Below are 17,321 nucleotides of genomic sequence, written 5' to 3' on the forward strand. Positions count from 1 at the left end.
TCAGACTTTTGGGCTACCCACATCTCATTATTTCATACTAATTAGTGTCATAGTACTTCTGTACCTCCTTTTTTCTGCTTTGATATGCTCTTCTTCCTTTCATTTTCACCAAGGTTAATCCTTCTTTTTCTCTCTGGACTCTTGGTTCAGGTGTCATTTCTAGTCTCCCCATTATGCAATACAATCTGAATTTCATTTCTTGTCACAACACCCTCTGTGCACTTCTATCAAAACACTGTATTTAACTGTAATTGTTGACTCTTTTTGTCTCCTTGAAAGTAAAGTATGTCTTTAAAATTTATATCTACATTCCTAGTATTTATCTGTCATACAAGATCCAGTAAATTAGGCCAAGTCCATAAATTCACCTTGTCCTCCCTTTCTTCCATCTCACCATCAACATAATCCTGTCTTTCCTGCTCCTTAAGACCAACACCCAGGTTGTCTTACTACTAATCACTTAAGAGAAATAGGGATGCAACTAGAGGCAAGTTTGATAAAACAAATAATACAACACTGGGAACTTTAAGTGTTGAATGCATGTTTACAGTGGTTATGCCTTTTTTGTGATGTAAGTAGAATTCAACATGTTTTTCTGAAAGCCTGAAAGTCAGAGTTTTATTCTTAGATGGTTTGGAAGAAGTCTCTCTTGGCTTCTATTTATTCTGTTGTATGCTTAGTAGGGTCCTCAAGATAGAGCAACTTGTGTGAATTTGTAGATCATTTAATTAGCCACTTGAATAGTGCTCCCAGAATTTTTTTATGTGCTTTTATCTCATCTCCTGTATATTGGGGAAAAGTCTTCATTGGTCTTAGTGAAAGAAAGCAACTCTTCCAGCCATGTGAAGCTGTAAGTTCAGTAAAACTTTTTCTTTTGTAAATTGCCCAGTCTTGGGTATATCTTTATCAGCAGCATGAAAATGGGCTACACAGTAAATTAGTACCAGTAGAGTGGGGCGCTGCTTAAAAGATACTCAAAAATGTGGAATTGATGTTGCAGCTGGGTAGCAGGCAGAGGTTAGAACAGTTTGGAGGGCTCAAAAGGAGACAGGAAAATGTGGGAAAGTTTGGAACTTCCTAGAAACTTGTTGAATGACTTTGCCCAAAATGGTGATAGCGATATGGACAATAAAGTCCAGGCTGAGGTGGTCTCAGATGGAGATGAGGAACTTTTTGGGAACTGGATCAAAGGTGATGCTTATTATGTTTTAGCAAAGAGACTGGTGGTGTTTCTCCCCTGCCCTAGAGATTTGTGGAACTTTGAACTTGAGAGAGTTGATTCAGTGTAACTGGTGGAGGAAATTTTTAAGCAGTAAGGCATTCAAGAGGTGACTTGGGTGTTATTAAATGCATTGTTTCATAAGGGAAGAACAGCATAAAGGTTTGGAAAATTGGCAACCTGACAATGCAATAGAAAAGAGAAACGCATTTTCTGAGGAGAAATTCAAGCCAGCTGCAAAAATTTGCATAGGTAACACGGAACTGAATGACAATGAGGCAGATGTCTCCATGGCATGTCAGAGGTCTTCATTGGCAGCCTCTCCCATCACAGGCCCAGACCTAGGAGAAAATGGTTTTGCGGGCCGGGTTTACTAGCTGTGTGCAGCCTAGGGACTTGCTGCCCTGCGTCCCAACCACTACAGCCCTGGCTTCAGAGGGTACAAGCCCTAAGCCTTGGCAGCTTCCATGTGACGTAGGGCCTGCAAGTGCACAAAAGTCAAGAATTGGGGTTTGAAAACCTCTGCCTATATATCAGATGTATGGAAACGCCTGATGTCCTGCAGAAGTTTGCTGCAGGGGCAGGGTACTCATGTAGAGTCTCTGCTAGGGCAGTGTAGAAGGGAAATGTGGGGTGGGAGCCTTGACACAGCATCCCTACCAGGGCACCGCCTAGTGGAGGTCTGAGATGAAGGCCTCTGTCCTACAGACCCCAGAATAGTAGATCCACTGACAGCTTGCACCATGTGTCTGGAAGAGCCATAGACACTCAACACCAGTCTGTCAAGGCAGCTGTGAGGGAGGCTGTGCCCTGCAAAGCCCAAGACCATCGGAACTCACCTCTTGCATGAGTCTGACTCAGATGCAAAACATGGAGTCAAAGGAGATCATTTGAGAGCATTCAGATTTGACTGCCTGCTGAACTTTGGACTTGTATGGGGATTGCAGCCCCTTTGTTTTGGCCAATTTCTCCCATGTGGAATGGCTGTGTTTACCCAACACCTGTACCCCCATTTTTTTTTTTTTTTAGGAAGTAACTAGCTTGCTTTTGATTTTACAGGTTCATGGGCAGAAGGGACTTGCCTTGCCTCAGATGAGACATTGGTTTGTGGACTTTTGGGTTAATGCTAAAATGAGTTAAGATTCTGGGTGACTGTTGGCAAGGCATGATTGGTGTTGAAATGTAAGGACATGAGATTGGAGTGGAACCAGGGGTGGAATGATATGGTTTGACTGTGTCCCCACCAAAATCTCATCTTAAATTGTGATTCCCACAGTTCTCACGTGTCATGGGAGGAACCTGGTGGGAGATGATGGAATTATGGGGGTGGGTCTTTCCTGCTCTGTTCTCATGATAGTGAGTGAGTCTCATGAGATCTGATGGTTTTAAAAGGGGAGTTTTCTTGCACAAGATCCTCTTCCCTTGTCTGGCATCATGTAGACATTGCCTTTCACCTCTCCAGCCACATGGAAATGTAAGTCCAATAAACCTTTCTTTTGTAAATTGCCCGGTCTCAGGTATATCTTTATCGGCAGTGTGAAAACGGACTAATACACTCTGGGTCTAGTGGCATTTTTGAATGAACTGATCCTTCTCAATATGATTCTGGCTTCAGATCACCCTTGCACCCTGACCTCATCCCTGACTAAAGCATATTCTCTAATAAGTTCAAGATGGCTCTACATTCAGGTTAAGCAAATATTAGATTTATTGTCCTGATTTAGCATTAAGGTCTTTTCACAAAATACACTGTAATTTTGATACTATATGCCACTCTGCATTGGATCTTTCTGATGGCCAGGAGATTCCTTTGACTCCTTAAAGGCACGTCAGTCTAGAGCTAGAACATATTGAACATGAATACCTGAACACATTTTCTGATATATCTACCGTAACTGCAATAACAGGAATTAGCATATGCAAGAATACAGCTACACATTTGCAGAAATGTAGTTGAGAAATAATTTACTAAGCTAAAATGGTTCAAGAATGGCAAACTCTCAAGGAATGAAAGACTCTGAGAACTATTTTTGTGTAAAAAAAAAATCCTTTAATAATGTTCAAAATGAAAATTCAAAATATATATACAAAAAATATGCACCAATTAATCTTTGTGTTAATTAAAATAATAGAAGCTTCAAAGTACCCATAAAATTTAGAACAGGTAACTTTATTTTAAATAACTTTCTTAATCTTGCACATTAAGATCACAGTAAACATTTAATAATTTTTGTTAAGGAAATTAATCTTTACATAGAAAATCAACTATGTAATTTTACTTACAAAATAATAAAAACTCTACTGTGGCAACATAAGAAGCATTTTGATAAATGGAAAAAATTAATGCAAGTAAAACAATGGTTTTCTTTTTACTTTTGACTTTCTCTTTTATTTATTTTATATGATCATTTGACACAAACATGGATTACTTTGATATTTGCTGAACATAAATGGTAAGATTCTCAAAGGCTGAATTAAAAGTCTGGGTGTTCAATATTTTAGAAGCTGAATAAACAAAATTGGGGTTTATGATCACAGAGGATTTATCATTTTTTCCTTTGCCCATATGAAAATATATAATAGAAAATTACCCATGGAAAAACATTTTTAAATTTAATGTTGCATTCCTATCAACTTAATTAAGTCAGCAATTCGATTAATTACTTTAAAGATTAATATTTTTGTCTAGAATGAGTAGAGGTAGACTGATCTTTTTGTATTCAAATAGTGTAAAATATAAAGTTTAAAATGTCATAAGGAATTATATAAAATAGTATTTTTTAAATATTTGAAATTTAATTTATAATTATATTCAAAATAATTCCTTTTTGATAAATAATAAGTTGTTGCTTGAAATTCAGTTGGTTGAAATGATTATTCTAAGGAACTCTTTTAATTATTTCTAACTAATAATCTTTAGAAAACAAAAATACCTGTTTTTTAAAATAAGGGCTTCTAGTTTTGGAAAAAAGCTTCTAATGATTTAAATGCACTTACAGATACTCTTACGACTGGAAAGGCATCCTATCTGGTTTTCACACTAGTATTTACAAAGTATTATGTGATAGAGCAGCTACTGAATTAAAATAAAATGTACAAAAGTAAACTAGGTCAAAGAATAATCTTTGTATAAAATGTTTAGTTATTCCAATGTTAAATATGACTTATGCTTACTGGTAATAAATTGCATGTGTTCTCTCTCTCATTAGTAGCTTGTTTTAGAATAGAACACAACAATGCATGGGCACCTCTAGTGTTCCTGCGCACGTAAGGGCATCCTTGTAGCCCCAACTAAAATCAGTGTTTATTCTGCCAAAAATAAGAGCAAGGGCTTAGTAATAAAATGTTTTTTTGCAAATTTCTGTATTTTAGTTTTGAAGTGTTTTCTATTAATTTTGAAATAAAATACATGATTTCATTTCACTTTTGACACAGAAATGTTTCTTTATAAAAATGCATGACCACATTTTAAATTTCTGCTTCAATGTATATAAGTATAGTACTGGCACTCGCAACAAATGAATCCTTTCCCAGGGATGAATGGATCAGAAAATTTTTCATTCAACATTTGGGAAGAAAACAAACCTGAAGTATGTAATTTTAAAAATTATGTGAAAATGTTTATATGAAACACTTCATATAGCATTTGTGTGAAAATAAGGTGGAAAAAAATCTTCCATGAAGAACAAAAATTCACATCTTTTTAACATTTACATTTAATACAACACTACTGTTTTAACTGAATTGTGTGTGTGTGAGGTGGTATTTGGGGGGAGATGGGAGTTGTATGGTGACTACTTTTTTGTGACCACTCACCTTCAACCTTGGGGGAAAATGCTTACTATATGACAAATGTAAATTAAGATCATTACTCTTCTGTCACAGACGATTTCCTAGATTTGAGAACAAGGTCTTTAATGGATGAAGAAAGTTCTTGAAGCTCTTTACGAGTAGTATTGGCAACATCTTCTTGTTCTTTGCCTAATTCATTATTCAAGGGATAATCTCCCTGTCCAGTCTTCTTATTTTGACTGACTAGCTGCTTTACAACCAAGCCCTGGTACTTTACCAAAAGGGCATGCTGATCCTGCAAAAAGGAAGAAAAAGTTAACCAACGCAATGTAACCTTTTGTGGAACAGATGAAGTAGAATTTCTTCAACTAATATACATCGAAGGTCCTCATTGTTACAAAACACTGGCCATGGAAGTAGCAAGCCTAATCTGCAAAGTTTCTGCTCTTAAGGAGTTTTCAGTTTAGAAGAGATAAAACATGAATGCAAATCACTTTAACGTAAGTTGACTTTGCCAGTTTCTATCATCAAAGATACAGTCAAAGGGACAGGGAAGTTCCCTTTTAGCTGAGGAGTTTTTTAGCTAAAAGGGATAGGACAAGACTTTTTAATGGGTCCTTGAAGGATAAGTTAAACCTAAAGGAACTGAAATGGGAGATCTGACATTCTTGTATCTTTTCTGAAAGCTTAGTTTCCAAATTCAGAATATTCTTGAAAGATTCTTGAGCTATGCCTAATATTAAAAAATTAATCCCATAATCCACTGTTCACATTATTGGAAGTAGCCTCTGATGTTAATATATTTTATGCCTGAGTGCTGACAATAATTCATCTCAATCCACTCAAAATATTCAGAATCTAAAACTTTGAAAAGTTTCAAGTGTATTGAAAATGTAATACCTCTGGAATTTTACTATTAAGAAAAGCAATGATCTGTGGGACACATCTTCCAGGTGCATGGAGCATGCTGTGGGTTGAAAACTGAAACAACAGGACTGATGTGAGGTGCAGAATAAGAGCAGGGTCTTCTGTGACCTTTAGCTGTTCTGCCAGTGCTTGTCGATGTTGGAACAGTATCTGTCTAAATAAATAATAATAATAAAACAGCACACAAATGCATTATCATAATTTAATAAGTTCTCACCAATTTCAATTCAGCCCTTTCTGTTAATTTTTAGCTTTTCTAAGAAATTTATCTAATTCCATAAACATTTTAAGTTAACTTTTCAATATCAGATATATACATATAAAACCTAAATGGCATTGATAGATTAGTATGCTAGAAAATTCAAGGAGGAACATTCGAAGTATGTTTTTTGTTTTGAGTTGCTGGAGGTCAAACAGATTTGCACTGATTTAGATGAGGTTTCCTGTACGGAAAGCCCCCAGGCTAAGAAAAAGTTCCTGGGCTTGATTAACTATAGGATAAAGAAACTCTGCTACTTGATCCAGAGGGTCAGAGAGAAATATCTAATTATTTTAAGGCTTCGAATGTGCTTGAAGGCCTACAGTCATTTAGGAATATTAGATACATTAGATATATATTCTCTACGTAAGAGTCAGGCAGTCAAATTCAGATTTCATATCTGAAAAGTCCCACATTTAAGAACATTATCAAATGCAGATTTATTGAATGTTACCTTTCCCTTTTTTTGTCTCCCCTTTTAACCATAATATCACAAGCTTCTGCTGCAGAATCCAGACAAGAAAGAAAGTCTTCTATGCTCTGAAAAGGCAATGAATACCATAATTTACTTTTCTATATGGCTGCCTAAAGAAGTATAGCTATTTAATAACTATTTTGTAATTTTACATCCTAAATACAATTTTTACAAGGGTCACTTCCTCAATAAATTAGAAATTGTGATATAGAACTGAAAATGGTAAAACGCCAGCAGCTTGGTCTTCTCTTCACCTTTCAAAGAGGTAGCTGAGTACAAAATATTAGTTTAAGATTGGATCTACTCAAAGATCTTTGTAACACACTGCTTCCTGACATCTAAATAGAATAAAACTTTACTTACCTTTTCATTCAAAGAGTTATGGAGTTTTGTAAGAGCTACTTTGGTTTCTTCTGATAATTTACTTAGAATTTTTTTTCTTATCTGTAAGGGTAAATAAAAATTCTTTTAGTACTGTGCTTTTGACATGCAGTGGATATAGGATAAAGTGAAAAAAATGCTATAACAAGTTGCTGAGTGGATTTTATCATATTCTTGAATTTTAGATCTCAAATTAGAGACAAAAACATTAGAGAGCTAGTCAACAGCCAATCAGCCAAAAAGGCTAGATGTTGTCCTGCTACTTCCACCTGCTCCAGCAATATGAGAAAGACTAGAATCATTGACCCTGTGAGAAACAGAATATTTTGGGTAAGAGGCTAATTCTTCCACTGAAGTAGCAAGAGAGTGTTTTTTTCTCCCCAGTGCTAGCTGTGAAGGGCCCCACTCATAAAGATCAGGGATGCCTATAAGATGGACTGAGCTCTTGTTCATGGCTGGATGCTTGTTATGCTCTATGGTGTGAGGAATCTTTTCAGCACCTCTTCTACATGTTAGTGCCCACTGAAGTTTGATGATATTCTTGATGAGAATCATTTATTTCTTCTGGCATAAAATTTTGGAGGAAACTTGCTGGAATGGCTTGAAAACAGGCCTTAAGGGGTATAATGTCTGGGAAGACAGGGGCTAGTTGTCTCTGTCTAGCCTTCCTGCCCCAGTCCCACACCTATCTTTCTGTGGCCCTTAAAGGGAATGGAACAAGATCTCCTGTATTTCCTGCAGAAGGAGACATGAAATTGTCCAGATAATTGGGGATTTGCTGCTCAAGCAGAAGGGAATGGGGCCAGCACCTTGCTGGGGTAGGAGGAAGAAATAACCATACCTCTCTGTTTGAGGGTTGGTCCTTACTGTGAGAAGTCACATGAAACTAAACAACGTTCCAAGGAAACAACTTATATCATCTATATGGCAATCACTAACTACATCACCAAAGACCACAAACATCAGGCTGATTTGGTTTGACCTTGATCAAAGCAGTGATATGTAGTTAGTCACATCAAGACAGTTTTTCCTCTCTCATTTTCCCTAAATGTCCAACTTGAAGTGGACCTAGAAAGGTGAGGAAGGAGGAGGAAGAAGGAAGAACATGAAAGAGGAGGAAGAAAAGGAGGTGGGAGGAGGATAGAGAAGAAAGAGGAGAAGAAGGAGGAGGGGTTGTCATCTTTGGGTAGACCACACCTTTCTTCCTCTAGGCAACGGGGAGCCATTGGTTTACATAACATCACAAGAAGGGAAGAGATGAGCTTTTGAATTTAGTTTGAGATTAGAATTTTAAACATTTAAATTGGAATTAGTCTAAATATTGAAATGAGATATCGTTAAAGGAAAATAACTGCAAAGTTATGGAAACTAGTCAGAATGTTATGGGATTTGCCAGTCACCTGGAAGAGGGAATGTGACATAATATTTAGGAGAAAACTGTTTATTCTAAAATAATGATGCATCATTACTTTTAACAGACTAGTTATACTACCAATACTGCTAGCAAATGTACATATATTGTACTAAAGTTAAATGAAAAATCTTTTAGATTTTTTTCCTCAAACATTTTTTATTACATTTTATTTTCCTCTTTAACTACTTCAATAAGACAAAATAAAATGTGTATAGATGCAAAACAGAACCCATCAAAAGTGGTAAGCAGATCATTAACATACTTCACTTGTAATGGCTGCAGGATCATCTACTGCCATCATTAAATCCGAAGCTAAGAAGTTGAAAATGAGGTTAGTGATATCAGTACACACTGACTTCAGCAAGTGTTTGGTAAGAGCAGCCTGTGTGTCATCTGGAAAATAAAGAAGCTTTATTAAAACTAATTTCTTCCCCAAATTATGAAAATCAATGAAAAAATAAGATTAAGTATACCTGTAAAAAACTTCATCCCTTTTTCAAATAACCTAATGTTATTGTACAGGTTTGAAACTTCTTCTTGCAAGTCCTTGATTGTGCGTTTTCTGCATGTCCCAGAAGTTGTGGAAGACATGAATACTGAACGTACCACCTCGAGGTAAGTTTTATTAAGAGGTCTGTGCACAAGACAAATATATTTAGTTTATTAAATGTACTGAGTATTTACGTAGATAAAAAACTTTGTTTCTATGGAAATAAGGCATAAGAATAGAGATCTCTATTTTTTTAAACAAATAAAATTAATTTGGAGACAAGTTCACTGACAATTTGTTCCCCAACCCTAGTAATTAAAACAGAAATAGATTAATTTTCTCTATTTTAAAGTATTCAAAGTTATTGCACTTAAGACACCAAGAGTAACAAAGTCCCCACAATTCAAAATAGCTTTTTAGAATTAATTTGGAGAATAGTAGACTATAAATCTGTTCTTCAACAATTACATCTTAAAATTCTCAATTTCTAAAATACTAAAATACATTAAAAAAAACCTTTTTATGCCTAACATTTTAAAAAGCAGTGGAAAATGATTAGTAGTATTTCATTTTTACATGTGAAAAATATAGTTCTGTAATATATTTATGCACAAATATTATTTATATTAAAAAATTACTACTAAAGTTTTATTTCCAAAATCAAAGCTAATGCACTGCTCTTCTGGATTGTATTTATGGAAGCTTACACAGTGGAACTAACTTGATGGATGACCAGGTTAGTTAGTTACCACATAATTTTCTTCATTTTTATATAAAAATACCCTTAGCCTGGTTCATTCATAAGGTAGGAGTGCCTAAATTTATTCTTTTTGAAGTGAACTTTTACTTTATATTCTCCCTAAAAGTAAACACTGTTTACTTTCTGTCAGATTAAAATAGAAAATTATCTTTTCTTCTTTTTGAATGTTATTTTTTGTGCCATAGGAGAGACTAGCTAATGGTTAATGCCATTGTTTTTCTCCCCAACCAAGACTTAAGACTGTAAGATGAGTGAGTGAGGACACTTTCTGGATCTTGCCTTTTTTCCCATACTGCCTTGCCCAAAACACTTAACAAATATTTGTTTAATTAAACTGCCTCTGTAGGCAAATAAAATTGGACATTTGGAGGCTAGGTTAAATTCCAAGTTTGAAAAGAAAACATTTAATACATATGCTTTCTATGATCTTGGAAAAAAATTTTATTTAATAACCCATTTAATTTCTATCATAAAATAGAAAAAATACATTTTATACTTGCTTTATTAAATACTCAGCAAGTTCCGAAATAAACTCCTCAGGGGCATCTTGTATGTGTTTCCTTAAAAAATCTTCAATCTCATCCTGGAACATAAAACTGATCTCTGGCTTCTTCTTTCCTATAGCAGACATGAGCAATGGCAAATAGATAGATAGACAGATAGATAGATAGATGGCAACCAAATGGCAAATAAGGGTCCATTAATATATTAAGATAGTAATTCATTCATTAATTGTTAGTGTCAAATAGCAACAATTAATGAAAACAATATTAAAATTAGGATATATAATAAAATATTTAAAAAAATATTTTATTTTATATCCAGGGGTTTTGTATGCATGTTTGTTACATGAGTATATGGCATAGTGGTGGGGACTGGGCCTCTATTGTACCTATTAACCAAAGAGTGAACATTGTACTTATTAGGCAATTTTTTTTTAACCCTTGCCCTGCCCTCCCCCCTGCCCCACACCCAACAACTTCCCTCTTTTTGGAGTTCCTTCTACTATTTTCCATGTGTGCCCATTGTTTACTTCCCATTTATAAGTGAGAACATGTGGTACTTTGTTTTCTGTTTCTGAGTTAGTTCACTTAGAGTAATGACCTCAAGTTCCAACCATGTTGCTGCAAAGGACATGATTTCGTTCTTTTTAATGGCTACATTGTATTACATGGTATATACCACATTTTCTTAATCCAGTCAATCACTGGAGAACACTTAGGCTGGTTCTATGACTTTGCTATTGTGAATAGTGCCTGGATGAACATACGAGTATAGGTGTCTTTTCAATAGAATGATTTCATTTTCTTTGGGTAGAAATCCAGCAGTGGGATTCCTAGGTCAAATAGTAGTTCTATTTTTAGTTCTTTGAGAAATCTCCCTTCTGTTTTCCATAGAGTTAAACTAATTTACATTCTCACCAACTGTGTATAAGTATTCCCTTTTCCCCACATCAACAATAACATCTGTTGTTTTTTGACTTTTCAGTAATAGCCATTACGACTGGTGCATGATGATATACTGCAGTTTTAGTCTGCATTTCTCTGATAGTGATGTTGAGCATTTATTCATGTTTGTCGCCCACTTGTATTTCTTCTTTTGAGAAATATCTGTTCATGTCCTTTGCTCAGTTTTCAATGGGGTTATTTTTTCTTGTTATTTGTAGATTCTAAATATTAGTCTTTTGTCAGGCATCATTTGCAAGTTTTTCTACCATTCTGAAGGCTATTTATTTACTCTTCGTGATTCTTTTGCTGTGCAGAAACTTTTTAGTTTAATTAAGTCCCATTTGTCAATTTTTGGTTTTGCTGTATTTCCTTTTGGGATTTTCATCATAAATACTTTGCCTAGGCCAATGTTCAGAAGAGTTTTTCCTAGGATTTCTTCAAGAATTTTTATAGTTTCATGTCTTAATGTTCCAAATCCATCTTGAGTTGATTTTTGTATATGGTGAAAGGTGGAATACAGTTTTGTTCTTCTGCACCATTTTATATATGGTGAGAGATGGGATAAAGTTTCGTTCTTCCCAGAACCATTATTGAATAGGGTGTCCCTTCCCCATTGTTTATTTTGTCTACCCTGTCCAACATCAGTTGTTTGTAGGTATGTGGTTTTATTTCTGGGTTGTCTATTCTGTTCCAATGATCTATGTGTCCATTTTTCTGTAAGTACCATGCTGTTTTGGTTACTACAGCGTTGTAGTATTATTTGAAGTCAGACAATATGACGCCTCCATTATTATTATTTTTTTTTCAGTCAGGATGCCTCGGTTATTCAGGCTCTCTTTTGGTTCCATATGAACTTTAGGAGTGTTTTTTCAGTTCTGTGAAAAATGATGTCATTTTTTATAAGGATTGCATTACATCTGTAGATTGCTTTGGGCAGTATGGTCATTTCAGCAATATTCATTCTTCTAATCTATGAACCTGAGATGCCTTTTATTTGTTTGTGTCATCTAAGATTTCTTTCTTCAGTGTTTTGCAGTTCCCCTTGTAGAGATCTTCCATTTCTTTGGTAAAATGTATTTTTAGGTATTTTTTTTGTAGTTATTAAAAATAAGACTGAATTCTTGATTTGGTTCTCAGTTTGATAGTTACTGTTGTATAGAAATGCTACTAATTTTCATACATTGATTTTGTATCCTGACATTTTACTGAAGTCATTTATCAAGACTAGGAGTCTTTGAAAGAGTCTTTATGGCTTTGTAAGTATATGATCATGTCATCAGTGAACAAAGATAATCTGGCTTCCTCTTTTCCAATATGAATGCTTTTATTTATTTCTCTTGCCTGTCTGTTCTGGCTAGGATTTCCAGTACTGTGTTGAATAGGAGTGGTGAGAACAGACATCCTTCCTCTTGTTCTATTTCTTAATGGTTCTATCAATTTTTCTCCACTCAGTATGATGCTGGTTGTGGGTTTGTCATAAGCAGTTCTTTTTATTTTGAGGTATGTTCCTTTGATGCCTAGTTTGTTGAAGGTTTTTATCATCAAGTGGTACAATTTCTTATATGATCATTTGCTAACTTCATTTAAAATGACTGATTATTTTCTACAAATCAATCAGAAAATAATAAAGAGTTTTTCCCCTTGTTAAACCTGGATGATACGAATAGCTGGAAATCAAAACAAGTATTTTAAAACAAATTTTTAAGGAAAGGATAATTTATCTTTGTTGAACAAGAAATACTGGGCAGTTTTTCCTCCTTTATAAAAATATAAATTTATTGAAAATTAAATAATACTTATAATTTAAATAAGATCTTCAGAAAGTCTTTATAATCATGTGTATCACAATTCCAATAATTATTTAAGTTAAAGTTTGTCTTTTGTCTTTTGGAAAAGGCATAGATCAAAAAAAAGTCAGAATTTTATAATTTATTTTTGCTCTCACAAACATTAAGTCTATAGTAAGGAAAAATTGTGTGCAGCTACTGTAATGAAAATAATTGTTAACTGTGCAAATGTCACGCCTACCCACTTACTTAGGAAAGCATGGGTTGTAGACAAAAGAAAGCTAACAATATTTCCATTAGAAATTGTAAAGGTATAAAGGGGATTATTTCTAGCTTAATTAGGTTATTGATTCAACAAGCAAAACCTTAGAAATAAAAATATAATGGCTCAAAAATCAATTTTCACTACAAATAAAAATCTAAAAAGTTAAAATCCTAGCTTTAGAGTAGACAGACAGTACTATTATTTTCTGGGATCTGCTGTCCATTCCTGACATTCATACTAAATGATCTATGACTTCCCTGTTTGCTTCCTTTATGCACTGTATAAATCATTAAATTATATTTCCTTCTAGTAATCTTTCATACCAAGTTGATCCTATAGTTTATCGGAGAACCCAATTTCATCCTCCATTTCAGAGATTACAACACAATCTTTTTTACAAAAGCACTGAAATTACATTTTTAAAGGAAGAATGGTTTTACTACTTTTATAGCTCCTTTAAATAATAATCTACTCACAAAAGGAACACCACATGCCTCATTTACCAATTATTTAAGATTACAGGTATCAGAAAAATGTTTTTTTGTAATGCCGCTTCACCCACATGCCTAGCAGGAAAATTCATTTACCAGTGAAAAATGAAAATTCAAAGGATAGTCTTAATCCTATTTGAAATAAAGATACAGCTAGTAGTTCCTATAAAGATACTTTTCCTTTAATTAACATTGTTTTACATACATGAAGAACAGTAGTTACTTCTACCTATCTCAGAATACTTTAAAGACAAATCTTAAACAACTGTGCTATTACAAATAGCAAGTAGAATGTTAATAGCTGCAGCCACATCATTTGATATGTACATCTTCAAGCTATAGCCCATATGTAATAAATTCTGTGAAAGAGGGAAAGTATAAATCTCAATCTATTATCATTAAAATTATTATTTTTTAATAAATTGTCATACCACTTTCTAACTCTGAATCAGCTTCCAACATTTTATCCCTTGCTCTTTCAATGTCTTGGAATATCTCCAAGAATTATAAAATTTTTGCCCACTTCACATCCTCTAAGATATTTTCATCCTTTTTATCATAGCCACTTTCCTCATTTTCTTGAACAATGGCAGTGTCAACATTCCCACAGTCAGTCATTCCCTCTGTAACTCCATTTATGCTTGATTCCAATTTTATTTTCAGTGTTATCACTTTTCATTTCTTTGCTGTGCTTTTATATTTGCTGGCCAGTTCCCTTTTTGATTATCAATTTCTATAAAATATCACAGCATTTACCAGGAGACAAGGAGGCAACACAGCTACATGCTTTGTCATTTGTGCATAAGGAATAACCAATGTGCAGTGACCAGTCATTGACAAACTATAAAATAAGTGGTGTGACTGTCACAGATAATGATATGCATCTGTTATTTATGTACTGATTTGTGGACTGAAGAGCTGGCAGTAAAATCTGTACTCTATACAATACTCAGTTAATATACCAAAGCATCTTTGTATCTAATATTTAAGATAAACAGTCTTGTTATTAGACTGATGTCATTTGACTAAAGTGTGGTAACTGAAATTTGTGCCACTGAAACTGTAAAACAAGGACTTCCTGTATAAGCATATATATCTAATTATATACATCTTAAGAAAACATGTTAAAAATATCACACATACACCAAGGAAAAGTAAAGAAAAGCTACCTACCAGTATGGGATGACTGAGATTCATCATCACTATCATCATCTTTTCTTCCTTTCTTCTTGATTTTTTTAATTTTGTACTCTCTGGCATTGCCCCCACCACCTCCTCTCATGCTTCCACTGCCCTCTGGTGGGAAAATGACATAAGTTAGCATTGCCTACCTAAATCATGAAAATAATGACACTATATTGCTGTATTTAACTTTATAGCAGAAAAAATAAAGGCAAAATAAACTTTTAGACTCTTTAAATTTGAAGCTCCCTTATCAAGAGTTTAGTAAAACCAATACATAATAAAGAATAAAATATGAAATCTCTTGAGCAATCTACTTAGATAGCCTGACTGCTCTAAATGCATTCTCTTTCTCCTTCTCTAATGTCACCTCTTTTCTGGAGCTCTCAATATTTTCTTAATCAAAATCTATTCCTTCGCCTCGTCTTCTACCTTCCCCAAAAGAAGTGTGTCCTCCTTTGATCATCTGTGTTACCACAGCCTCATCAATAACCTTCTATTACAAAACTTCACTAATTTAATTATACTTATTTTGCCTTGTTGGTTGAAAGATTATTATCTGTTTTTAGAGGAGATATCCTGACTCACCTACCACTCAACCAGATTATAAACTTCTTAAGAGCAAGGATCATGTCTCATTAATGTGTATATTCTTTACAGAATGCTTGAAACACACGCTCCATAAATATTGACCATGAATATTAATTGGTTAAGTAGGAAAATATCATTGTCAATCACCTATTGACTATAGACTTAAAAAAACAAATAATAAAACAAATGCAAACACAGTAAATAAAAAAATACTATTTCAGCTTTTCCCTGCTATTTGATATTTACATGTAAAATATCTACTCTACAAAATGAAATACTTATCATTGAAACATATTACAACTGTATTATATTACTTCAAAATAAGTAACAGATTAGTCTTCTTAATAAAATAAAGTGATTACTGAAGATCTTTTTCTAAATTCTAAATAGATTTCCCTTATATTTCACCATATCCTAAACATCTATTAATTTATTCTTCCCTTGCTTTTATAATGAAAAAATTATATTTTTAAAAGCATAAGTGTAAAATAAACATGCTTTTTACATTTGGAAATAAGTTTCCTATTGGGGGGACATTCATGATTGACGTAATTCTACATAACGTAATTAAACAATTATAATACAATAGTATCACTAAGAATAAAACACCAAATGGCCCTTAACTTTTTTTTTTTTTTTTTTTTGAGATGGAGTTTCGCTCTTGTTACCCAGGCTGGAGTGCAATGGCGCGATCTCGGCTCACCGCAACCTCCGTCTCCTGGGTTCAGGCAATTCTCCTGCCTCAGCCTCCTGAGTAGCTGGGATTACAGGCACGTGCCACCATGCCCAGCTAATTTTTTGTATTTTTAGTAGAGACGGGGTTTCACCTTGTTGACCAGGATGGTCTCAATCTCTTGACCTTGTGATCCACCCGCCTCGGCCTCCCAAAGTGCTGGGATTACAGGCTTGAGCCACTGCGCCCGGCCTGGCCCTTAACTTTTAATAAGAAATAAAATATTAAATAGACTAGTTATACTGACATAAGTCATCAATTGAGAAAGGCAAATTTATAACTATATCTTCAAATAATATGACAAAATATGCATAGCTATGAATATTACTGTGATTTACTGAAGTAATTCATTAATTTTCCTGGAAGAATAGATAAATTTCATAATGCCATTTAAAGGTTTTACAGAAAAAGATTTTGGAAGAGGAAATAAACTATCTCAAAGAATTGAGTGTATTTATTAATGAAAAATGTATATTGAAGTTCTTTATCTCTGATAAAGCACTAATAACACTGTTCCTACTATAAAAATTATGGAAATACATGTTAGTTTTCCAACGCAAATTACAAGCATACCATTGATACCCAGAATAATTTCTAGTGATTATAGATTAGAAAAAGAAATTTAAAAATATTTTACTGAGAAATTCTTTCATTTAATAAGTATGTTTATAGACCACCTAAAATATATGAAGTGGTGGTTTAGGTATGTACCAAGAGTACAACAATAAATGAGATCAACAAGGTTCCCAAATAAACACAGCACAGTGATAAAGTGATGCAAATAAACTGACAAAATGAGGTGGCAGAGAGTGACTGTGGCTGCTATGTTGAAGGGTTAGGAGGCCTCTCTAAGGAAGTGGCATTTAAAGTGGAGCTCTGAATGAAAAGAAGAAACCAGTTACTTAAAGTCTGGGAGAGGGCATTCCAGGTAAAAAGAACAGTTAGCGCAAAAGCTTTAAGGTGAACATGATCCTGGCAAGTTTGAGAATTAAAAAAAAAAAAAAAAGCTACAGCGTACAGGGCTGGAACTTATAGAGAAGATGGGGGAAAACAAGACATGAGCATGATGATGAAATTAAGTTTTCACAAAAGAAAGCAGAAAACATA

The 17,321-nt window shown here is 34.2% G+C and overlaps 1 protein-coding gene across 1 annotated transcript in view; it reads right to left on the bottom strand.

Moving 5' to 3' along the window:
- Window positions 1-3,375: 3,375 nt before the first annotated feature.
- The window catches only part of UFL1 (UFM1 specific ligase 1), a 68,133-nt gene continuing 54,187 nt past the window's right edge, over window positions 3,376-17,321 (bottom strand). The window contains exons 12-19 of the mRNA XM_032275218.1: window positions 14,882-15,004; window positions 10,218-10,335; window positions 8,941-9,101; window positions 8,730-8,860; window positions 7,036-7,116; window positions 6,652-6,737; window positions 5,912-6,092; window positions 3,376-5,306 (exon numbers count right to left, since the gene is read on the bottom strand). Of these exons, the coding sequence (XP_032131109.1) occupies window positions 5,088-5,306; window positions 5,912-6,092; window positions 6,652-6,737; window positions 7,036-7,116; window positions 8,730-8,860; window positions 8,941-9,101; window positions 10,218-10,335; window positions 14,882-15,004 (1,100 nt within the window). The 3' untranslated portion in view covers window positions 3,376-5,087. The remainder of the gene's footprint in view (window positions 5,307-5,911; window positions 6,093-6,651; window positions 6,738-7,035; window positions 7,117-8,729; window positions 8,861-8,940; window positions 9,102-10,217; window positions 10,336-14,881; window positions 15,005-17,321) is intronic.

This window comes from Sapajus apella, unplaced genomic scaffold (genome assembly GCF_009761245.1).
Source record: "Sapajus apella isolate SASKATOON/1434 unplaced genomic scaffold, GSC_monkey_1.0 scaffold6, whole genome shotgun sequence".
Classification (NCBI taxonomy): Eukaryota; Metazoa; Chordata; class Mammalia; order Primates; family Cebidae; genus Sapajus; species Sapajus apella.